This window comes from Hippopotamus amphibius, chromosome 3 (genome assembly GCF_030028045.1).
Source record: "Hippopotamus amphibius kiboko isolate mHipAmp2 chromosome 3, mHipAmp2.hap2, whole genome shotgun sequence".
NCBI classification, from domain to species: domain Eukaryota; kingdom Metazoa; phylum Chordata; class Mammalia; order Artiodactyla; family Hippopotamidae; genus Hippopotamus; species Hippopotamus amphibius.
This window is the reverse complement of record NC_080188.1, coordinates 25,646,869-25,671,832: the sequence shown is the minus strand read 5'-3', so window position 1 is coordinate 25,671,832 and position 24,964 is coordinate 25,646,869. Positions and strand designations below refer to the sequence as shown.

General features: G+C 37.9%; 1 protein-coding gene across 2 annotated transcripts in view; it reads right to left on the bottom strand.

Moving 5' to 3' along the window:
- GABRB1 (gamma-aminobutyric acid type A receptor subunit beta1) overlaps positions 1–24,964 on the bottom strand; it is a 414,382-nt gene that overhangs the window by 20,792 nt on the left and 368,626 nt on the right. The window contains exons 6-8 of one of the 2 annotated variants that reach the window (XM_057728438.1): positions 7,345–7,482; positions 7,091–7,243; positions 3,978–4,222 (exon numbers count right to left, since the gene is read on the bottom strand). In XM_057728438.1, coding sequence (XP_057584421.1) covers positions 3,978–4,222; positions 7,091–7,243; positions 7,345–7,482 — 536 coding nt within the window. The remainder of the gene's footprint in view (positions 1–3,977; positions 4,223–7,090; positions 7,244–7,344; positions 7,483–24,964) is intronic. The other variant, XM_057728440.1, reaches the window with a different exon arrangement.

Here is a 24,964-nt window from a genome sequence, read left to right as displayed (position 1 = left end):
CTTTCTCTAGTTGCAGTGAGTGGGGGGCTACTCTTCATTGTGGTCCACAGGCTCCTCATTGAGGTGGCTTCTCTTGTTGTGGAGCCGGGGCTCCAGGCACGTGGGCTGCAGCACACGGGCTCAATAGTTGTGGTGCATGGGCTCTAGAGTGCAAACTCAATAGTTGTGGCACACGGGCTTAGTTGCTCCGTGGCATGCGGGATCTTCCCCGAGCAGGGCTTAAACCCAAGTGCCTTGCATTGGCAGGTGGATTCTTAACCACCGTGCCACCTACGAAGTCCCAATGGTTCAGTATGTTTTATTGGGCTAGTACTCCACAGTGTGAATGTACAATAGTTTAACCATTCACTATTTTAGGATATTTTGGCTATTTCCTATGACCTTCTAAATATATTAATTATCATTATTATTATTAATTATAGCCCTTATCTTTTAACCCAACATCTAAGATTTTTCAGGTCTGTTTTTTAAATAAATTTCTTTCTTTTGACTATGGGCATTTTTTCTATTTCTTCTCATGTACAGGAATTTTTTTTATTATTATTCTAGACAACTGAGCCCATGTGCCACAACTATCGAAGCCCATGCGCCTGGAGCCTGTGCTCCACAACAAGAGAAACCACTACAATGAGGAGCCTGCGCACCACAATGAAGAGTGGCCCCCGCTCGCAGCAACTAGGGAAAGCCTGTGTGCAGCAACGAAGACCCAACACAGCCAATAAATAAATAAAATAAATAAATAAATTTATATACTAGACATGCTGATGATGCACTGTAAAGACTGGATTTTATCTTCCCTTACAAATGTTTTAAAAAGCAATTACATTGCTAATAGATCACCTAGAATGTGTAGAGATTTAGTTTTATGTGTTGCTAGCATGAGTGTATTTTAGTTTTTCCCTTAACTCAAGGGGAATCTCTTATTCTTGTGACTTATTCTTTACTCCTAAGTGATCCTTTTGGGGTTTTAGTGGATAGCTTGATGTATTTACCAACCAACCCTAAACCCTGGATTCAGACTCCAAAGGCTGACTTCCATATGGTGGATAACAGCTGAAATCTCTGTTCATTCTGCCCCCTCCCCCCCACTTTTTTCCCCCAGCTTTTCAGCTGGTTTGTTTGTTTGTTTTTTTCCTTTTGGACTTCTTGGCATTTTACCTGTACATTTGTAGTTTCAGGGATCAACCAAGGATTTATGGGATTTTGAGTTTCTCCTGTGGCTTCACTTCTCCCTAAAACTTCCAGGAACTCTGGAAGTGTCAGACTCCATGCTCTGATTTATCAGATCAATAAAACTGCAGTTTTGGGGCTGCTGTTTCAGGTCCCCCAGACTGGAGCCTGGCCTCAGGGGAAAAGCTGTGTAAGCACTGATTTCACACGGTGGCGTTCCCTTCGTTGGAGAGTTGATTCTTTCCTAGTTTTTGCTTGTTTTCAGTTTCTCTTCCATGTCTTCAAGCAGATGTTTAAAACTGCTGCCCAGGGTTTGTAATTTTTAATCCACAGGAGGGTTAGTTTGATATAAATGACTTCGCCATGTCTTCATATGATCTGGTTCTGAATTTTGGCATAAATTTGTCTATTTATGTTTCTGTGAAAAGCATCTGTGGCTTTCCTAGTCCAGCTTTCCACGGATAAAAACACATCTTTATTGTCTTCATGTGTTTCATCTTCTGACACTTGAGGGATTTGTCTATGCTTTCTCTTGGAATTCAAATAAAAGAAGTCAATTCACCTGGAATAAAAGTTTCCCAACTTGAGATCCAATGAAACATTACTTTGTTTAAGCCCAATGTTGCTCAAAGCAACTGCTTATAAAATAAAGATCAGATAGATAGGAACATTTTACTTATTTATTAGCTAGTCACTGAGCCCTCTTCAGAGAAATATGTATTATACATCTAGATGTGATATGGCATACGAGGCTTTCCTCCAGCCTTTCTCTGACATCCTAGGGTGGAATCAAGGCAAATGCCCAGAGTTGGGTTAAAGTTTGTTTTATAATCTTTTAAATTTATGTGAATAATTCAATTTTAGTTTGCTTGACCTTTACATTTAGTTACTCTCTCTAGACAACATTGCTTTTCTAGACAATTGAAAAACCCTGTTTTCTCCATTTTACCTCTCCAAATTCTACCTGTCTTTGAGTGTCCTTCCAGTTCATATTTTCTGAATTTTCCTACCAGTGAATCTACACCACTTTATCTGTGTAGGGCTTTCCCTCATGATGTATCAATTAACACACATTCCAAGCTCTACAGAGGACCAGCTAGTAGGTTTAGAAGCAACTGAGATGGGAATAGGCATAGAAAAGAGGTGGTCTTGAAAAATACTGCTACGGTACTTTTTTTTTTCATACTTTTTTTCCTAAAGTACTTTTAAAGCTGGTATGGCTACAATAAGATAATAGGAAGCTTCTTCCTTTCCTCAGGATAAATGCTGTCCTGTCTTATTTTGTAATCCAATCATAATTTTCTTTCCAGCCAGATCAGAAGATTCTCAAGGGCAAATATCATGCCTACTCCTTTTCCCATAGCACTGAGCACAGTGTTTTATACAAGAGTAAAAATTTATTTGAGTGTGTTGCTTTGAATTTTGCCCATTTGGCTGAATCTGTATGTTTTCCTCATTTATAATTTTTTAATTACCTGACAGTGTTTGTCAAATTTCGATACCCTACTAAAGAGCATGAAGATACACCTTGAAGATTCATGATTTGACTTCTGCCTGATTCTCCAGCCACAGCTCATCTTATTCTCTTTCTCCTTCACTTCGTATGTTCTTGCTACATTGGTCTTCTCTCAGTCCTTTAACATGTCGAGCAATTCTTTGCCTAGAATGGACGTGGCGTGGTTGCTGCTTCCATCACTTAGGTGTCAGATCAAAGGGTAACTCCTCAGAGAGGTCTTCCTGATCACCTGATCAAAGTTCCCTGTTCCCTTGAAACTGACCCCAAACATTCTCTTGCCGATTATTCTGTTTTACGTTCTTCATAGCACTTCCTATTACCTTGTTATCCTCTCAAAACTTGCTTGCTTGTTTACTGCCTGTCTTCCCACATTAGCATCTAAACTCCATGAGGACAAGGAACTTCATCTCATTGATAGCAGTACCCCTAATGCTCGGAACCATGAATGAATATTTGAGTTGCCATCTTGAAAACAATTTGTCATGGATGCAGTATTTCAATGCACATAATTGTCAGTGATTTCAGTGAAAAAAGGCATGGGAGTAGAGACTATAGGGATTTTTTAAAAGAATAAACAAAACATTATTTTAATGCACAGTGAGAACACAGGTCATAAGATCTACCAGTGAAAAGCAAAGGAAAAATACTGACACTGCCTTGTATATAATAATAGCTAATACTTATTGAGTACTTACTATGTACTAGATATTGTTCCAAATACTAGACTTTAAAAAAAATAACAAAACTCATTTAGTCCTTACGATAACTGAGAGATAGGTATACTATAGTAATCTCCATTTTATGGTTGATGACATTGAGAGCAGAGGTTAGATAAGGAGTTACATAGGTTAATTTGCCTGAAGTTCTAAAGCCAGTAAGTGGCAGAGCTGGGAATTAAATCCAAGCAGTTTGATTCCATTCTGTGGTTGTAACCACTTGCTATAGTGCCTCGTTGCCACTTGGGAGCAAGAGTTTGTTCACTTCAGTTCTATCATTTATTTATTAAGTAGATCTGGAATTATTGTTTTGCATATAGTTTCACGACTATATTGTTTAAAATCAAGAATCATGGGCTTGGGGTTGAGTTGCAGGCCCGGGTATGTGATTAATCTACGTAAACTTCACCCTGACATCTTTGATTCTCCGTTTTCAAATATGTAAAATGAAGGGTGGTTGGAGCCCTATTAAAAATAAACTAATATTTCATAATTCTTTTCTGTTATGAGAGCTCTGAGTGACGTGCTGCTGCTACATTTCAGAAGAAGATTGTTAGGAATGTTTAATATGTTACCTGGACTTTATTCATCTCCAGTTTGTTCTTCTCATTAGCGCTCTGGTCTTGTTTGCCAGCTCCTTTTTTCTGAGGGCCTTTTCCAAAGAAGATGTAATTTACAAAGGCATATTCCAGCAGAGCCAGGAACACAAACACAAAGCAACCCATCAGGTAAATATCAATCGCCTTGACATAAGGGATCTTTGGCAGGGTCTCCCTGAGGTGAGTGCTGATGGTGGTCATGGTCAGCACGGTGGTGATCCCTGTGAGACAGAAAGACACAGCTCAGCTGGATGCCCTTGTTAAGTTCCCCTTTCAAGATGGAGAGGACAGATGCGGTCTCTTGTTGGTGCCCCAGAATGACAGCAGTAATGCGATAAACCACAGGGCAAAAAGGACAGACAATTTGAAAGACAAAGCTGCAAGCTCCCTACACAGCCATAAGCGAATCATAAAATAGGATGCTCTGTGAGTGTTGGGTTGAAAAATGTTTTGTTTTGTTTTTTTTAAATAATGCACAAAGGAAAAAGAAAAGTAGATGGACATATTAAAATCTCATTGATATGCCCACTGCTTACTTTCAAATGTCCCTCATTCTGCTACACGCCACCTCCTTCTTTCCTTCCTTCTCTCAACATCTCTGTCACGTCCCTCCTAAATCTGTCCTTGTAATACTAATCCCCACAGCAGCCACTACCGAACTCAAAGTTGGTGACCAGTTTGAGGAGACCTATTTCATTGCATGAAACTGTAATACACCCAGTTCACAGGGTCATTATTGCTTTTCTAAATTATAATGCATCATTCGTAGTGAGTCAACGCAAAAAAAGTAGAAACAAATAAGAAAGTTCATGATTTGCATCAAGTATTTGATATATGTATTTTAAAATATAACATAATCTTACTGCTTTTTTTTTTCCCCAAATATTACCTCTAGTTCCTTGATTCCAGAGACTAGAATGAATTAGTTCCCTGGAGTCAGGAAAAGACTTCCTAAAAATTCAGGCTGTTAAAGAAATTTAGGACTGTAATCTTTTTAAAAGCAAGATTCTGCTTTGTCTACTTTGTTAAACATGGCATTCTCAACAATATAATGTTTGTGTGTCTGTATAATATTTTGTGTTGATGATGGTGATGATGAAATGATGATTGGGTAAAATAAGAAGTGATACTAATATCTAAGACTAATATTATACATTTGTATAGTGTTTTTACAGTTTTAAACACTTACAGCTATGAATCATATGGCTGTCATAACAGCTTTCTGAGTGTGATAGGGCAGGTATATTATTCCCATTTTATAGCTGAGTAAAACAGAAACCCTGCGATTAGTTATTTTGCTGTAGATCACCCAGCTAAGGGCAAAAAAGCAAGGAGGTGTGAAGCAAAGGCATTTAAAATAAAAGCAGAGAGATGAAAAAGTAAAACCTAAAACTTGATGGAGGTCCTTAAAAATAAAGATAGGAAATGTGAAATGGATATTAAAGACAAAGGAGAACTGGCAAAGGGAATGGAAGTTAGAAAATGAAAAGGGAAGAAAATAGTTTAGCCCTCATTTGCCAGCCAGATTGTTTTACTTAGATTCTCTGATTTGACTATTCAACTTTAGGAGAACAGATAAAGTAGGAAGTCAGAACTACCATTCCAAAGGTTAAAATGGTTCAGGTAAGTGTTAAATTTAAATGTCTGGAATGATATGAAACGCCCTCATGAGTGGTCCTATTTATTTCTTTGGATAACATTTTAAATTTCCCCTAATATAATTCTACCTAATGTTCTGTATAGAAGCAATAATTCATTAAAATCTACTACTTCCACTTCTGCTTCTACTCCTTGGATTAAATTTTTTAAGCAAGAGGGGCTAGTAAATAGATGTCTTTTTCACTTAGGTAGGTTTTAAAATAACTTTGGTTTTACATTTCAAAGAACAGGTTTATTCAGCATCTCTGTATGCTGACATCTCTAATCAAAATATTATTAGCTTTGAGGATAGACGTGTAAAGAGAACCACGATTCGTGACCTTGATAATGCATATTCCCTACTGTGGACATTGTCCAATATTTTTTATTTAACCATAGCATAGACACATATTCATGTTCATATTCAAGTAATATGTGCAGATCCATGTGTGTGATGTGATAAATTATTTGTCTACTTTCCTTAGTCTTGCAGTCTTCAAAGTTTGATAAGGGGCTGCCAGCACTTGACTTTGTGAGCCTTATATACTCAACCAATAGAGATGAGCTGTAGAGTTGACAATTAGCCTAGGGGTGAAAGGGTATGTTGATCATCTAATCCAGTTCCGTAGTCTCAGAAGAGAAGAGCTGAATATGTTAGCTTAGTCATAAATGATGCTCTATTGCATGTGTGTGTGTGCGTGTGTGTGTGTGTAAATAAGCCCCTGAAGTGGCTCTAGGGTCAAATAATGAGGCAGACCCACACATACCTAGATACATCAGACAGACCTTACATGCTCTGACTTTCCAGGGATTCCAAGGAATCCTTTAAAATCTCAAATATAGCCTTTCAGCTTATAGCAATTACTCAACCATGGCACGATTAACTCTGAATTTTGTTCCCTCAGGAAGGAAACTATTTTTATTCTGTCCTGATCACAGATCATTAATATAGCTGATGAATTATCTATGCTTTATTGAAGTACAAGGAGTTCTATTTAAGGGAGATAGATTGATACAATTTAACTATAGCTAATATTTGAAAGATAGTATTGCCATGGCTTGTTAATGGTCGCAAGGTTTAGCTTTCTCCACACCCATATGAGGATAATGCAATAATGTTCTCCACTGTAAAGAGCAGGAACCAAAGAAGAAATCACAAAGTTAGTAAAATATTAGCATAATGAGAATTTAAAAATATTCTCTAAGAAGCACTTATATAGTGTTGAATGTATTCCAAGATTTTTTTTAAAATTTTGGTAAAATGATAAAAAGATATTATGTGGTAAAACATTCACTCTGTAAGTGCTTACACAGATGTTTTATTATCAAGCACCCTTACGGTAATCTCATTCTTTGGCTCTCTGAGAGACACCCTTGCCTGTAATTCTTATCATTGGTGGTTGTTTGACACTAAATCCCACCAGTTCACTGTAGTGCTGGGGATGTATTACCTAGTGCGACTCTGGCTGCAGAGGCATCATAGTTGATCCAAAACGACACCCAGGACAGAATTGTAATCAGTGTGGAAGGCATGTAGGTTTGCAAAATGAAGTAACCAATGTTTCTCTTCAGACGAAAACTTAGTGACAGCCGTGGATATGCCCCTGAGTGAAAAAAAATAAAAGAAAAAAAATTAGATGGTCATTTGGTTGGAGTCATCTCCTTTCTCATCATCCTTAGTTCATTTGGGGGGAAACATCCTCACCTGTTGTGAACTCCACCTTCTTGGACACCATCTTGTAGTCAACAATTGAAAACTGAGGAAGCTCAATTTTATTCACTCCCGTTACTGCTCCTTCTCCTCCATTCCAGTAAAACTCGATGTCATCAGTGGTGTAGCCATCTGAAACCAAGAAACAGCAGAGTTACATAGAGTTCAGTTGGCCTAGAAATTCATTTTGAAGACAATCCAGGATTTGGAGAGAAAATTCCCAGCAGTTGATGATAAGATGATTTCACTTTAAATCAGGATGACGTAAGAGGTCTCACGTTGAGTGCTGTTTCTGACAGGCTGGTTGTGGCTGCATGGAGAAGATGGATACACTGGGCTTTACTGAACATAAGCTCCATGATCATTCACTGATATCTGATATCACTGCTGCATATTTATTCTCATTGTGTCTACCAATGGGCGCTCTTCGGTTAGACTGAGGGATGCCTGGGCGTAGATTTTGACTGTACATTATTTAACAAAAACAAATATAATAATTGAGCACATATTTGTTAAAAGGGGAACAGGAAGGGTAAAGGGATGGAAAATAATGAAAGACCAAACTTGTACAGACCTATTAAATGATCAAGACATTCAAAAAAGAAGTGTACATTTTTTAATGAAAATTAGGCAAGCTTCTCATTATATCCTTTGATTATAGCTAATATATAGGTGAAAATTTTAGGAAATATATGAATTTTTGATCATATTTTTATATCTTAATACTTATGGTAGTGGGCTTTGAGTAATTTAAGGGGAATGTGTAGAGGATTGTATATTGTGGTAGAAGGATCTATCCTGAAATCTATTCCCCCTTCCAGTTCTTCTCCCACTTGCCAGGTCTAGTTGGGTTATGGTCATATATTAAAGCAGCTTGCATAAAAAATGTATTGATATATTTAAAAATCTAAAAATCCTTTAGGACATATAGAAGGCTATATTTGTATCGTTTTATCTGCTAGAGACAAAAAAAATCTTTCTAAGGTTATTTTCTATTTTTATTGACCTCAAATAAAAAAGCATCAAATCCTTTTCCATTAGAATTACTAGCGCTTATGTTTCAAAAGTAACCATATAATGTAGTAGATATTTTGCTGACTTACTTTTGATTAAGCCAGAAACATTTTTTAAGAGATAAAGAAAAATATATTTAAAATTTAGAAGTTGAATGCTGAGTGCCAAAAGATCACATCAATGTGTCGCTGAAAGAATGTAAGACAATTTAAGCTCTTCTTCCTTTTTATTTTGAGGGGAAGTAAAATTGTCTTCATTTTATTGCTTTAAGCACCTCTAATTTCTCTTCAAAAAGCTCTTTTTTGAATTCTTATCCCTGAACTCATTGCACTCACAACTGTCTTATATTTGTTATTTTTGCCACTTTATAGAGGTTATTATTTACTATAATATGTTTCAATTTATTTCATTACCTTTCTTCAAAGGGTAACCTTTCACATTCAGTAACCCATTTTACAATGACCCACCTATAGCATAGAGATAGAAGATATTTACTTTTAGATACAATCTTCAGTGTCTGAGTGAGAACCTCGAATCTACATGGAACTAATTGGCATATTAGGGATTTCTACCAAATTTGGGTACGGCTCTGTAATACTGTGATTCTTAACATCCCTTTGAGAATCTGATAAAACTTTCTGAACTCAAGAGAATGAGAAGACAAGCCACAGATTGGGTGAAATATATACAAAGACACATCTGATAAAGGACTGTTATCCAAAATATACAAGGAGATCTTAAACCTTGACAATAAGAAAACAAAAAACCTGATTAAAAATGAGCCAAAGACCTTAACAGACATCTCACCAAAGGAGATATACAGATGGCAAACAAGCATATGAAAAGATGCTCCACATTACATGTTGTTAGTGAAATGCAAATTAAAACAACAATGTGATGCTACTCTACACCTATTAGAAATAGGTCAAAATATGGAATACTGACACCACCAAGTGCTGGAGAGGATGTGGAGCAGCAAGAACTCTCCTTCATAGCTGGTAGAAATGCAAAATGGTACAGCCCCTTTGGAAGAGAGTTTGGTAGTGTCTTACAAAACTAAACTCATTCTAATCATATGACCTAGCAATCATGCTCCTTGGTTTTTAGCCCGAGTGACTGAAAACTTGTGTCCACACAAATACCTGTACACAGATGTTTACAGTAGCTTTATTCATAATTGCCAAAACTTGGGAAAAACCCAGATGTCCTTTGGTCCTTTGATACTGTGGTACACCAAGGCAATGGTATATTTCTCAGTGCTAAAAAGAAATGAGCTATCAAGCCACGAAAAAACATGGAAGAAACTTAAATGCATATTATTAAGTGAAAGAAGTCAACCTGAGAAGGCTACATACTGCAAGATTTCAACTCTGTGACATTTTGGAAAAGGCAAAACTATGGAGACAGTAAGATCAGTGGTTGCCAGGGGTTGGGGATGCGGAAGGATGAATGTACAGAACACAGATCTTTAGAGAGCAATGAAAATACTCTGTATGTTACTATAGTGGGGGTAAAATGTCATTATGCATTTGTCTAAACTCACAGAATGGACAACACTAAGCGTGAACCCGAGGGACTTCCCTGGTGGTGCAATGGTTAAGAATCCGCCTGCCAATGCAGGGGACATGGGTTCGATCCCTGCTCCAGGAAGATCCCACATGCCGCAGAGCAACTAAGCCCATGCACCACAACTACTGAGCCTGTGCTCTAGGGCCCGCATGCCACAACTACTGTGCCCATGTGCCGCAACTACTGAAGCCCACAGGCCTAGAGACTGTGCTCCGCAACAAGAGAAGCCTCCTCACTGAGGAGCCCATGCACAGCAAAGAAGAGTAGCCCCTGCTCACTGCAACTAGAGAAAGCCTGTGTGCAGCAACAAGGACCCAATGCAGCCAAAATAAATAAATTAAAAAAAAAAAAAAAAAAAAAAAGAGTGAACCCGAAAGTAAACTGTGAACTCCGGGTGGTAATGATGTGTTCATGTAAGTTCATCAGTTGTAGCAAATGTACCACTTTGGTGGGGATATCGATCACAGAGAGGCTATACTTGTGTGGGGACAGGGAGTATATGGAAAATCTCTACCTTCTCCTCAGTTTTGCTGTGAACATAAAACTGCTTTAAAAAATATTCTTAAAAAAGCTTCTGAAAAAACTCTACAGAAAAACATACATATAATACAAATGTATAGATAGGTAAATAAATACAATTTGATGGTAATTTCAGAGAATCGTGGCTTTCCCTGGAGCCCATTTAAGGGATATAGAATAAGAACCTCCTCTCTGAGGGGAAATGGCTTGTGGCAATGTGACAGCTTAAATTCAATCCTGATGCTCTACCTTCCACTTCGGATTCTACTATGAACTTGTAAATCCAGCATGAAGTGGGATCTGGGAAATGTGAGATCTCAGCTCTGCCTGGATCTAGCAGACAACGATGTCATGGGATTTTTTTCCCCTCAGGGACAGGAGAGAACCGGGAGACTAGTGGCATGGGGTACTTGGATGGGGTTAGAACAGTGAGATTAAGGAAGAAAGCTGAGTGCGGGGACTTGGGGGGTCTGTTAAATGAAGGCTGCTACCACTTGTATGACTATATGGAGAAGACTGCTATTTTCACAGTCCTTTAATAAGATGTAGGAGAGTTTAAAAAGTGGAGAGAGAGAGAAAGAGAGAGACTACCTCCTGGTGCATCAGTAGGAGAATGACAGCTTGCCTGGAGCCCACCATGCTTTCCACCTAGAACACTGTTTCCATTTAGGGTGCTCTGGCAGCTGGGTCCAAACCCCAAAGGATATGCAAGAAAAACACAATAATATTTATAAGAAAACCTAGTCATCCTAGAGAAGGAAAACAAGCATAACATCCAGAATAGACAGCCCCTCCTGAGAAGAACTGGTGGAGGAAGCAGGTGATAGTTTGAACTTTTCATTTCCCATCTTTATTCAAAATTTGGGAACACATAAAGATATCTGATTAGAGCACAAAAACTTCCTTACTTCCTTGTTCTAAAACCCATAGTTTTTAATTGAAAAAAAGTGCTAGATAAGTTGAAAAGAAGATGGCAATCGATGAGACCAGATTAGTGGCTCGGAAGACAGTTGGAACAAAATTATAGAGATTTGGAAAGCATGAGGGCTTTGAAAGACTCATCTAGGAGAGCTAATATATGAATAGTGGGCATTCTTGAAAGAAGTGGAACCATAATACACAAAAAGAAAATCCATATTTCTCTGAATTTAATAAATAAACTATTTTGCATATTGAAGGATTCATTATATTAAGTAACCCTGATATCATTCTGAACTCCAAGGGTCAAAGAATAATTTTACTATCTTCCAGACACAAAATACAATGCATTTTCATAAGAAAAACAATCAGACTTCTGATGTGCAGCTCTAGAAAGGAAAGGATTATAGAATAACAGTTCAGAACATCTAGAGTAAAGGCAAAAGGACAGCAACTCAGAGACACAAGAGTCCCATTCCCTGCCAAAATACCACTTCTTTCCAGAGACGATGTATAAAGATCAGAGAATATACCACCCAGGGACCTCTTTGAGGAAACTATTCTACAGAATACTCCAATCAAACAAATGAATCAGAATAGATAACTAAGACATCATCAGGGAAAGCTCTTTGGAAACAGGAGGGCTGTAAAGAATTATAAGACTACTTTGCTCAAATCTATGCAAACAAATTTGAAATTTTGAATAAAATGGATAATTTTCTTATAAGAAAAGCATTTGCTAAAGCCCAAGTCAGGAGAGACAGAAGATCAAAATAACTTGGTGTTACCCTCTACAAACAAACACACACACACCAGACAAACATTTGAGAATGATAATTCTATTTCTACTTAAACAGTTCCAAAGTATAGGGTAAAAATGAAAACTTCCAAATTATTTTCGTAAACTAAGCAGCACATATTAGCAAAACAAGATCCAGCAGTACGTTAAAAAACATGTAGCTAGTGGGGTTTATTCTAGGAGTGCAAATGATTCAATATTAGAAAATCTAGTAATATACTTCATTATGTTCACAGATCTAAGGAGAAAAAAGAATATGATCATATACACAGGTGCTAAAAAGGCATTTGACAAAATTCAATAGCCAGTCCTGTTTGTTTTTTAACAAAAAAACATCACTCAATAAATATGCATAGATGGATATTTCCGTAACATGGTTAAGATATATCTCTCTCAGTCTCAAAGCCAGAATCACACTTATTGTGGAAACAGTAGAATATTCCCATGAAAGTTAAGAACAAAATAAGAGTGTCCACTACCATTGCTGTGACTTTAACATTGTCCTGGAAATACTAGCCATTAGGTAAGGGAAAGAAAATTGAACTAGGAAGTTGGAAAACTGCTGGTTAAACTATTAAGATTTGCTAATTATACTACTGTATATCCAGTAAACCCTAACGAATTAACTGAATGACTTTTATAAACAATAGAATTAGTATGATTATGGGGTACAAAATTACTACACAGAAATGGGTAGCTTTCTTATGTAAAAACAAAAATTTATAAGGGAAGAAAGGGCCCCTTTTAAAATAGAGGCAAGAAATATCTAGTAATAAACTTAGTCTTTTGTTTTTCCAGCTCGTCCAATCTTTGTAACCAATTCTCTCTATTAAATTCCCTTTTAGAAAAACTTGTGTGGTTTCTGCTTTCCCAATGAGCTCCTGTCAGTTATATGAAAATATTTCATCTGTTTACACAGCTCTGTGTTTAACTCTGCCTTTTGTTTATCTCCTCCATCTCTCATTATATTATACATTTTTTTGGAAAGCAATGACCTTGTTTTATTCATTAAAAAAATTCCTGATGCCTAGAACAGATCCCATCCACAGTCATATATCCAATACACATTTGTAAATAAATGAATTTATGAATGTTGTTTGCTGCTCAAGGGTCTAAGTTTATTGTCTCAAACTGGTAACCTGATATATAACTTATTTGGTAGCATTCTTGAGCCAGATTTACTCCTTGATTAAAATGATTCTGCTTGCAAGGGCCTTACAGGTGAGTCTGGGCATGAAGTAAATGGAAAAAGCTGCTTATTAATTTTATGCTTACCGAGTAACTAGATGATAAATTACAACCTCAGGCTGATCTTCAAATTGTAGGATTCTAGGGGAGAAATATGTAAGCAATATCTAGATTTGAAGGACCAGAGATGGGAGAAGATGGTGGGTGAGCGCCAAACCTCTTCATTGTCTCTGGCTTCTGCAGGGCAGCAGAACACTTCAATGCCATGCACAACAACAGAGCTGGAGTATGGCTGTCAATCAATGTGAATTTTAATAGTATTCAACAATTTATACAGTCAGTGGTCTGGGTCTGTATTCCCAAGCTCACTTGCACATTGTTTAACTAAAACCCTTTAGACGTAGTGTTCAAGGCACTGAGATAATTACAGATGATTTGGGGGAAAAAAGAATGCTCACTCCATTTCAGGTAGAAGTGTGAGTTCTCATGGCAGCAATAATGGCAGCTGGATCCAAAGGAAAGAACAGAGGCCTGGAAATAAACTGTTAATCAAAGATTACACAAGAACATTTTGCCACAGAGAGCGAACATCAATTTGCTCACACCCAAACAACCTATTTACCAAAGGTTTCCTTTGTGAACCAGTGACTTCACACAGTGTCTTAAAGCCTGAACACTTGGATACCAAGGATGTTGTTTCCTAGCAACAATAACTACACAGAAGCTCTCACAATTTCCTCTCAGCCCCTGGGGACTTCTTAGTGGTGCAGAAAGAACAGATAAAATTAAGTTGATGTCAGTGTATAAAGATGCATGGAGCTAGTACAAATGTACAAGTGTCTGGATGTTAGTCTTTCTCTTTGCTATTTGGAACACTCTATTTTCAATGCATTTTCTAACCTGGAAATAAAAATTACTCCCTGCTGTGCTTAATAGAGCTGAGAGGATGGTCTAAAATTGTACTGAAATGTGTTTTAGAGAATGGAGAGATATAAGCTTCTAATCCATGAGTGGACATAAGCAAATGTATTTCCCTTTGTGGAACAGCCATAGCCTCATCCCAGGTTTCACAATGCGGGGCTTGACTGGCTTAAACCAACTATTAAAACACCACCCCCTTTGCTATGGTGACAGGCTCAGGGTTAGGCCATTACTCAGGTCTAAAGCAATTAGTTCATAGCAGGTCCCCTGTCTAAATTAATTGCTTGGAAATAGGCATGTGACCCAAGTTGGTTCACTCCTAGAGAAATCTTGGACTTGGTTTCAAAAGTGTAGGAAAGAGGATTTCCCTCTCTCTTTTAGTTGTTGGTAAACAAGAAATGTTCAGTAGAGAGTGGTCAGTCTAGCTGTAAGAGCCAGTATCTTCCCTTCCTGTTTACACCAGTCACACTAGCACCTAACTGAAGTCACACTCCTGACTGACATTTCAGCTGACCTACTGAAGTAAATTCAGTAGTCTGCCACTCTCTGCTTCTTCCTGCTCCTTCCATATGGAGGCAGAAACATTAAGAATTTATCAGTATTTCTGCTCCAGGAGCTGTGTAGATCCTTCCCATTACAGGGTTATTAGATATTTTTAAGGTGCATCTCAGAAGCAGAAAAGAAAGCTGGTTGGTCTAATCCTTCCAGAGGTTCCAATCTGCTGTACCATTTATTCGAAAGGCTACTTGGGATTCCTTTCTCACCCATCTCTGTATCTCCTTGGTATCCTAAGAAGCAGTAAACCAACCACAGAAGCCAGATTTTTAAAGCATCCTCACAAGTATTAAGGAACTGTAGGTACAACAGCAGAAACTAACACAACATTGTAAACCAACTATACTCCAATTAAAAAAAAATCTAAACCAAAAAAAAAAAAAAAAAAAAGGAAAAAGAAACCGTAGGTACACATCTATGCAACAAAGCACTTAATAATTGACTCTTCCCTGATGACCCACCATTCGAGTGGTCATCCCGTCCCTAGGGATGGCCCTCTAGCTATTTTCTTAGTTCAATAGTTAACAAGGTTTCTGGGTAATCATTAGAAAATATGTCCTTCTAATAAGTAACAGTTCATCTTCTCAGAGAGCATTCACCATTTGATCCTTGTCTACCCTTTGTGCTAATAGAAAACAAACCCAGTACATTTTCTACACGACAGTACTTCCCATTTTTGAGGACACCTCTCATGCTCCCTTTCAGTGTTTCCTTCTTCAGGCTCTGGTCCTTCCCAGGATATACTCAAGCTATGAAGTTTTCTCCTCACAGTGGTTTCCAGTTTACAGATATGCCCCTTGAGGCATGGGAGCCCCAGGCTGAGCGGTGGCCATGTCTACTTTGGCTCTTCCCCCTCCTTTTGAGTTATCTGGCAACTTTTCCTATTGTGTAGACTCACCCCCAAGATTAAGCTTGCCCTCGTTTAATCTGACCAAACATAGGAGGCCATTTCCAGAATGACTTTCCAATGCTTCTTCATATCTGACTGCTCAATACCACATAGTCCATTCATCCTTGGACTATGCTAGATCATCCCCATTTAAAGACTTTTAGATCGCAGATACTTTTGTTTTTGGAGACATCATCCCACATTACATTAAATACATTAAAATGCATTTGTATCCCATTTAAACCTAATTTACGTGTCACCATAAAAGCACTGGATTGCAGCTGACCTGTTAACATAATGTAATATTAGTTTTAATATTGTAGTTTCCCTTATGTATTTTGGAGCCAATAATTTAAGACCCTTGATAAACTCATAGAATGCAGACATTTTGCCTACAGTGCTTGTTAGCAAAATTGCCTTGCTGGAGCCCATGTACCAACAGGGCTCTAGTGCACTGCTTAAAATCCCCTTCCATGCTTTCTTTATTTAGGATACATCCAGCTCCTCTTAAGTGTACAAGAGGGGAATTCTGGTGCCATCATCAGATCTTCTGACCCTGATTGTGGCTTTCCCTGACTTCTGAATTGGCTACCTCTGGAATTTCTCAAGATGAAATTGTTGCCAGGTTGGACTGCATACAATAGCTTCCACCTGGGGTTGTTCAGGTGCCCTCTCCGAGGCCAAGCCTCTGTCTGACCCTGTCTAACCTCCACTACTATTTTGCTAATGAGGTTCTTACATGCTTTCTGCCATGCCTGTCCAACTCACGATATTCTTGGTGTAGCTAGCTCGTGAAGAGTAAGACTTCTCTTATTCTAGTCACTGGTCTTCTATTAAAGCAGCACAAGTTCACATTAGCTTTTTGACAGTCACATTACTTTTTCTTCCTTGGACTCAAGCATAGGATCTAATATAGTCCCCATTAAGTTTTATCTTATTTGATTTGACTTGCTGTTGAGTGGTTGTTGTTGTTTTTTTTTTTTTTTTTTTTTGATCTTTATTTGCTCACCCTCTTAGTTTCATCATCTTTTCAAGTTTGATAAACATGCCTTTTATCATTATTCCCTTGATGAGACAAATGTGGGAAGGCAGAGACAAAGACAGAGCCTTGTTACAATCTCTTGGCAATACTCCTCTAGGTTGATACCAAAAGTCTTTAATCAGCGCTTTGCAGGGTGGCACCATCATTTCTTCACTTGATATTTGCCTAATAGTTTTACCTTTGAGTCTGTATCTCTGTATGTATCACATTGTTCTCATTCAGTGATTTTACAATCCTATCAAATAAGGGCGTGAGCTCTATTGTGACTCGTGTTTGGAGAAATCAAGCTGCTTCCATAGGTTACTGAGCCTGCTTCTATGGGATCCAGGGCTAGAATCTTTCCCAGACTGAATCAGTCTCATCAGCCTGAGTATCTTTGAACTTATGTTTCTGACCTTCTGGAATGTGGAATGGTGTATTCCATTCTATCAACACCTATAATCATTTGGTGTACTGAGGACGTGTACGCTCAGGATAATCACCTTCCCTTCACAGTGCCCAGCTTCCTTTAATGTGTGCCAATGGAGTATATTGCATTAATTTATGTGGGTGCATATGTTTTAGGCAAATTATTGGTTAAAGATCAGAATCAGGGTTGCTCTATGGCCAAAATCAGTGGCGAAGTAAAAGATAATCACACCTGGAAATGCTAAAATCCTACCATTAAGTGTTTGTCTTATATATTTTTTAATCAATGAAAGTTTCTCAAAACAAACAGCTACTAGCTATCTACATTTTTTTTGTCTTAATAGTCAAAGGAGAGAATGTTTTATGTCTCAGAAAAAAATTCCTTATCCATCTCTTTCTAATTTGTATTAATTGCAAAGTAGATTTTTCTAGGATAGCTATGGTCAAATTTTCTTTTATTGTCTTGAAACCCTTTTAAGTTATCTATACATTTAATGAAAATCTCTATTTCTTGGACCCTCTCTCCTTAAAAAAATAATTGGGGTGAAAGATGGAAATAAATTGTGACTGTTAATGCTTGTTCCTAAGCTATGCCAAATCTGGGCACAACTTTCTCAAAAAGATACATTTTATAGCATGGCAACAACGTCACCAACAAAAACCATGTACTTCTTGCAAAGTTCTGTAAGAAATCTGTGTTCCAAAATTGAGACAGTCTTTTGTTTAATATTACTGTTATGGAACAAAGAAGGCCTTACCTGTTCAACTCAGCTCAAATGAGGTCTTGAAGTTATTGAGATTGGATGTCATAATCTCTACCCATAATTTCTGCTCTGGATAAAAAGAAAGATCGAAACCCCTCTCCACTTTGAAACAGTCTGTGGGAAAAATCCATTATGCCTGTTTTCTCCAAGCAGTGGAATGACAATATTTACTTGAATATATGAAAAAAGAATTAACCGCATAAGCAGAGAATCTAAACTGGTGTATTAATATCAGGTGTCGGTTAAGATTGTTTAACAATCCAATTTAAGATTGGATACTGCTTAAGAATGCTTGATCTATTTGACATCCTTAAAGGTGTGCATTATTGTTCCATTCAGAAGAACAAAAACACAAAATCAGGCCTAGTCGAGAAGAAGGAGTCGCCTCTGATTTTGACAAGCACCTAGTATGCCACTTGTGCCTTTATTTTCTAAAGTGTGAGTGACCTTCAAGAAAAAGTAAGACTGGGAACAAGTAAGTACAAACCAAGGCAATTCCAGCTAATTCAAATGCAATATTACTTGAATAGAATAGAAATATTCTGGCAGTGTTATTGTTGGCCTGAAACTCTAGATTAATAGCTTAAATGATAACCCCACTTTCCTAATTTAATTTTTATGACCACATTGCATCCTAAATGTGGAAAATTATTAAGAATCTATTCATGGCATTTTCATTTTGAAGACTTATGTGCATCCTACTTGCTTGTGAATCCGTCCCTGAGTGTTTACTGAGTTTTGTTTTGTTCTAATTTTTCTTTTCATTTTCTTAGAGGGTCAGTTTTCACTGAGAAATTCTGATGATAAGAAATGATGATTTGTCAATAAAATACATCTTTGGAGAACTCATTAAAAACTAAAAAAAAAAGCAACTCAACTCAACCAAACCAGTTATGGTAAAATATTTACAATATGATGTTAAAAGAAAACAAACATAAGAAAAATGTACGTGTATGTGTACATATAACTAAGGATATATGTGAAAATAGTTAATAGTGGTTATCTCTGGATGTTAATATCGTGTTTTTTTATTTAAAAAATCTTATGTGGTGAACTTGTAGCGCTTAAAAAAAAAATAAAACCCAGTAAATTATTTTTATGTTCTAGAAAATGCCTAAATATTATATGAACTTCAAATCTGTGAAAATTATTTGAATGACCTGTAGAGGGCACTCAAGACCTTCCAGATTCATAGTCAGAGCCAGGATATTGTCTGAAAATTTTATTCCTTTCAGTTTCAGGAGTTTTACATTTTACCTGACTATTTTAGCTTTGGCTCACTGATTCTCACAAGGTTTTATTTTAAAATTCATTTATGTTAAATAACACTAGAACTATTCTGATTAATATACCTAGTCACAAATGCATATTTTTAGCTAGAAATATCTGTTTATATCTAAATACATGCAACTCTAATTGTTACTAAAATGACTATAACAAACGACCTGTTTTGGTATATTTAATGCTTAAATTGTAATCCTTTCACTAACATCTTCAAAACGCCAGTCTATGCTAGTTCAGCTATGCATCTGAGTTAACGAATATCTATGTGCAGCATGGACCCACTCTTCACATCCTTATTATTATTATGCAGCTGGTAGTAATAAAATGCATGAAATTAAAAATAAGCCTTCTATCAGGTCAGAGTTTATTTTCAACTTTTATTAACTAATTTGCCTAGTTCCTGATTTCTTTTAGCTATAATCTATGTCTTTTAGTCTCATATACCTTATCTATCACATTCAGATGCCATTTATTGAGACCCACTTCATTTGTTTTCTAAACCTGATGCCTTCCCCATTTGTGGATGCAAAGTATGTAGTCCCTGCCCCAGGTTTTTGCAAATGTGTTGCATACAACCTACGATAATAATACAGTACCAAGCTCTAGTATCTACAAAAGGTGGATTTTATTTTCTAGCAAGATAGCTTTTCTATGGCAATTCTCAGCCATCTTCAAATATCCCATGTTCTTTTGGATTCCCTTTAGGATCAGGTTGGATAGCCTTAGCAACTAGGAGGCCATGGGCTTTTGTGTTTCACCAACTATTATATGTTCTTGTATAATTTCTTGGCTTTTGAAATCACGTGAATAGAATGTTGAAGAGCCGACAGTTCACAGTTGTTTGCATCTACAGCTTATCTGCACTCATTCCCAAGTGCTAGATTGGTGTCACGGAGGTTATTGTGGTAGGCTTGTTGGGCACAGTAACATCTGTGTTTTAAAAATTGCATTGTGTCTGGGCATGATGGAGGAAAAAAAAAACCTATCAGATTATTACTGGTTTTGCTGGAATTGATTTTTCACTCTGTGTAACTTGGCAGTTACACTGATGAAACACGTGGCTTGCTGCCATTTTATTTATGTTGAGGGCTCTATTTCTGATGTCCATGAAATAGGAAGACAGGCAAATATAAATTTATCTTTGAAGTTGCCTAGTGTAGAAGTCTGGGAACCACAGTTAGGAAAAGGTATTGTTCTAATGTTATTGCCTGATCTCAGGACAGGGAAGAAAAACAGTGAGTATCATTTTCACATTTAAGAGGGGGGAAATGAAAGTACAGATTTCCATGACCTGATTGGAAAAGCCGAACGCTTCTAAGTTTCTGTCTGTGGAAATGGGGCCAATAATCTGCAGTACCTGACTCATAGGGAAGATATAAAAGGTTGTTTTTGCAAAGTTACAGCTACAGAGTGCTTCTTAGAAGCAATCCATCATCAAAATATTTATAAGCATTACACAGGCATCATCTGTTGCTTCAGGATGGGTCTATAGCATTGTTCTCAACTGAGGGTGATTTCCCTTGCCCAGGGGACATTTGGTGACATCTGAAGGCATTTTTGGTTGTCACAACTTGGGGGATGGATGCTAGTAGATCTAGTGAATGGCACCAGGGATGATGCGAGATGTCCTACAATAACCAGCCCGGTGCTCCACATGAGTTATCCAGCCCAACATGCCAATAATGCTGATGTTGAGAAAATCTGGTCCTTAGCTAGACAGTACTGTGGTTGGTAGAATGGGTCATATTAAGACTATTTGTATTGGCGATGTGACAGTGATTTACAATGTTACCTAGATCTCATTCTAAGAAGACAGATCTTTTGGGAAAGGAAGATATAGAATTGTTCTGTCCTCAAATTGCAAACAGAATTTCTTTACTTATAATCCAAGGACCTCATGCCCACTCCCAGCCGAGACAGTAAGATAGTGGTTACACACTACTGGGGGCTGGGTAGAAGGAAAAGAGACCCTTGGGGAACATGACTGACAAGCATAGCAAATTCTTGGCTCTGGTTTAAAATAAACTAGCCTGAAAGTCAGAAGGATGTCTACATATGCAAACTTTCTGGTGAATTCTTTTCACGCTGAACTCCCCCTGCACATACACTAGTTAAAGACACTTCAAGGAAGAGAAGAGGCGGGGAGTGAAGTGGAGAGGAAAGAAGAGTCAGATGTGAATTGGGGAAGCCCCATCTGCCTCTGTCCCTTCAAGCTGAGTTCTAGCATGCGGGTATGACACTAGGCAGCCTCTTTAAAGTTCTGGATAGGAGTGGAGCCTGTACCTTATGCTGAAGGCAAGCAAGCATTGTGGAAAGAAGGCTTTTCACTCCACTGTTTGGGAGAACAATATGCTCTGTTAAGGTTGCAGAGTGCTAGAGACAACTCCATCTTAGTTTCTTGTGAGTTCATAATAGTGAAGGAAGATTTCAGAGGGTTGCTGGTGGCAGATGTGCACTGGGAGAGAACCTGTGGTCCAGTAAGACATCTCAGGGTTACCACATTGGAAGGATACAGCATGGACAGTTCCCGCCAGGGCTCAAAGATTCAGTTAGGTCTTGGGCACGTTGCTAGCGGGACCTGAGTCAACACCCACAGAATGTGCAATTGCCATTGGAGTGAGACCTGATTTCACCTGTGCTGTGACCCAGACAGGACGAGTTATCTCTGAAGTCAGAGGCTGGCCCAGGAACCAAGAGATGGAGTAGGCAAATGGAACAACCCTTCCCTGACCCTCTGCAGTGATGTAGCCATAAGTACCTTCAGAGCTGAGACTCAACCCCAGGGGGAGGAGGGGCGCAAAAGGGAGACAGTGGACACAGACCAAGGCATATCCCCCCTGCTCCCCTGGCATTTACTCTGGTGCCCTCCAAGCTCACCATCAACATCAGGGGGAAGAGCGGGAAGAATGAAATAAGCCTAGTGTCACTGCATCTACACCTGAAGTGTCCGAGGAAGTGCTGACTTTGAGAGTGTGTGAAAATGACTAGATTGAGCTACAGGGTTTAAAATTAAATTGACACATTTTAGTTTGTAGACTGAAAGTTTCACCTATTGTAGCTGCATCTATGGGAAAAAAAGTACAGAGATTATGAAGTCTAGTGTCTCGCTCCCACTCTCCATACAATATCTAAAGACCACATTAGAACTCGAGCAAAAAGATGTACAGTTAGATTCTCATAAAACAACATAGCTGGGGCTTTAAGAGTAGATTGGATTATACCAGTTTACATTCCCACCAACAGTGTAGGAGTGTTCCCTTTTCTAAACTGGTACAGCCAGTATGGAGAACAGTGTGGAGGTTCCTTAAAAAACTAAAACTAGAGCTACCATGTGATCCAGCAATCCCACTCCTGGGCATATATCTGGAGAGAACCATAACTAGAAAAGACACATGCACCCCAATGTTCATAGCAGCACTATTTACCATAGCCAGGACATGGAAGCAACCTAATTGTCCATCAACAGAGGAATGGATAAAGAAGATGTGGTACATATAAACAATGGAATTTTACACAGCCATAAAAAAGAATGAGATAATGCCATTTGCAGCAACATGGATGGACTTAGAGATTGTCATACTGAGTGAAGTAAGTCAGACAGAGAAAGACAAATATCATATGATATTGCTTATATGTGGAATCTAAAAAAAGGGTACAAATGAACTTACCTACCAACCAGAAGAGTTACAGATGTAGATAATAAAATTATGGTTACCAGGGGGAGGGACAAATTAGAAGATTGAGATTGACATATACACACTATATATTGAATAAAATAGGTAACTATTAAGGACCTATTGTATAGCACAGGGAACCCTACTCAATACTCTGTCATGGCCTATATGGGAAAAGAAAAATATCTATCTATCTAAAAAAAGAGTGGATATATGTATATGTATAACAGAATCACTTTGCTGTACACCTGAAACTAATACAACATTGTAAATCAACCATACAACAATAAAAATTTAAAAAAAAAGAATAGATTGGGTTACATTTTCTCCCCAAAGAATCTCCATTAGATGGGTGCTCAATTTCCAAAAGTTCATGTTACTAAAACATGGACTTAAAAAAAAAATTGTACTAGAAGACTCCTTTATCATAGTCTTTTTATGCTACATTTTCAGATTTTTCAGCCATACTTTGGTCTAATCCATATGTTGCTGACCAAAGGACCATGAGACTGAAAATAATGGTGGCCACTGATTTAGATTAATTTGAAATGGCTACTCTGGTTATTAATTTTCATTCAAAAGGAAGATTTTGGCTAGGTTAGTTTTCGAGAGCTTAGAGCAGTCAATGGTCGTGAGAATTCTTTGAGAAATTCCATATAAATATTTATCCTTAAAATCCCACTGCTTCACTATTTATTCCCTATTGAAGATTACCTTTTACTGAAAAAGTATTAGCAGGCAAATGTTTGTTGATACCTGGTGAGATGTTCCATGCAGTAGACCTTTTAATTCTGAGGCAAGCAATATACATTATCACAAGAAATTCCAGAGATGTTTTTATATTAAAAATATGTAGAGCAATTTAGAAATTCTTCTTCAGAATAAATCCTGGAAATAAATGCCAGTGATTAAATAAACACCCTATATCAAAAGAATCCCTGTCCTCTGTGATCATATTATTGCTGCCATTAGTTTAGTGCCTTTTCTGCACCAGGACTAGAGCTAGACATTTTACATACATGACCACGTCATTCAATCCTTACAACAGCCAATTAGGAGGAAGCTATTATCTCCATTATAATCATTAGGACACAGGTTTAGACTGTTTAAGGAACATGGTCACAAACATTGTTAGGGCAACATTTCTGAAATCTTTCTTCCCCACCACACTGCCTAGGTTCATACTTGTTAATTTATACTACTAGTTCATACTTTTTGTTTCATACTATAGAAAGAATTAGTCTATACATTACTAGGTTGAACCTTGTGAAAGTGCTGATATTTGATCTTTTCTGGACCAAAACCAGGTATATGCTTAATCTTTTTTTAAAAAAACTAATTTATTTATTTTATTAATTTTATTTTTTGGCTGTGTTGGGTATTCGTTGCTGCATGCGGGCTTTCCCTAGTTGTGGCGAGCAGGGGACTTCTCATTGCAGTGGCTTCTCTTGTTGCAGAGCACAGGCTCTAGGCGCGCGGGCTTCAGTAGCTGTGGCTTGCGTGCTCTAGAGCACAGGCTCACTAGTTGTGGTGCACAGGCTTAGTTGCCCCGTGGCATGTGGGATCTTCCAGGTCCAGGGATTGAACCTGTGTCCCCTGCATTGGCAGGCGGATTCTTAACCACTGTGCAACCAGGGAAGCCCTATGCTTAATCTTAATATAGTATGCACTGGCTCAGCTCAGTTAAAATCGTGGGAGTCTGTGGACTGATTTTGATCCATCACCCTTTTCATATCTCAGATTGTACTGCTAATCCGTAATCTTGAATAGAATGAGGTATTTGAAAAGTTATGCATAAGTCATTTTGAATCCATCACCCCAGAAAGAAAAGATGTCAAAGCAGTTCTGGTGTGATGGAGAGAAACAGGCATGGAATCCAAAGCCTGGATTCTGGCCTCAGGTCTGCCACTTACCACTTATGACCTTTGCTGAGGCGCAGCCAAGCTGAGTCTCAACTACTTTCTCTGTGAAATGAGGCTAATCATAGCTATCACACAGAGCTGTGATGATTGAATAATTTAACTAAAAAGGAAAGTTTTTATTGCATGCCTACTATGCCCGAGCATTGTG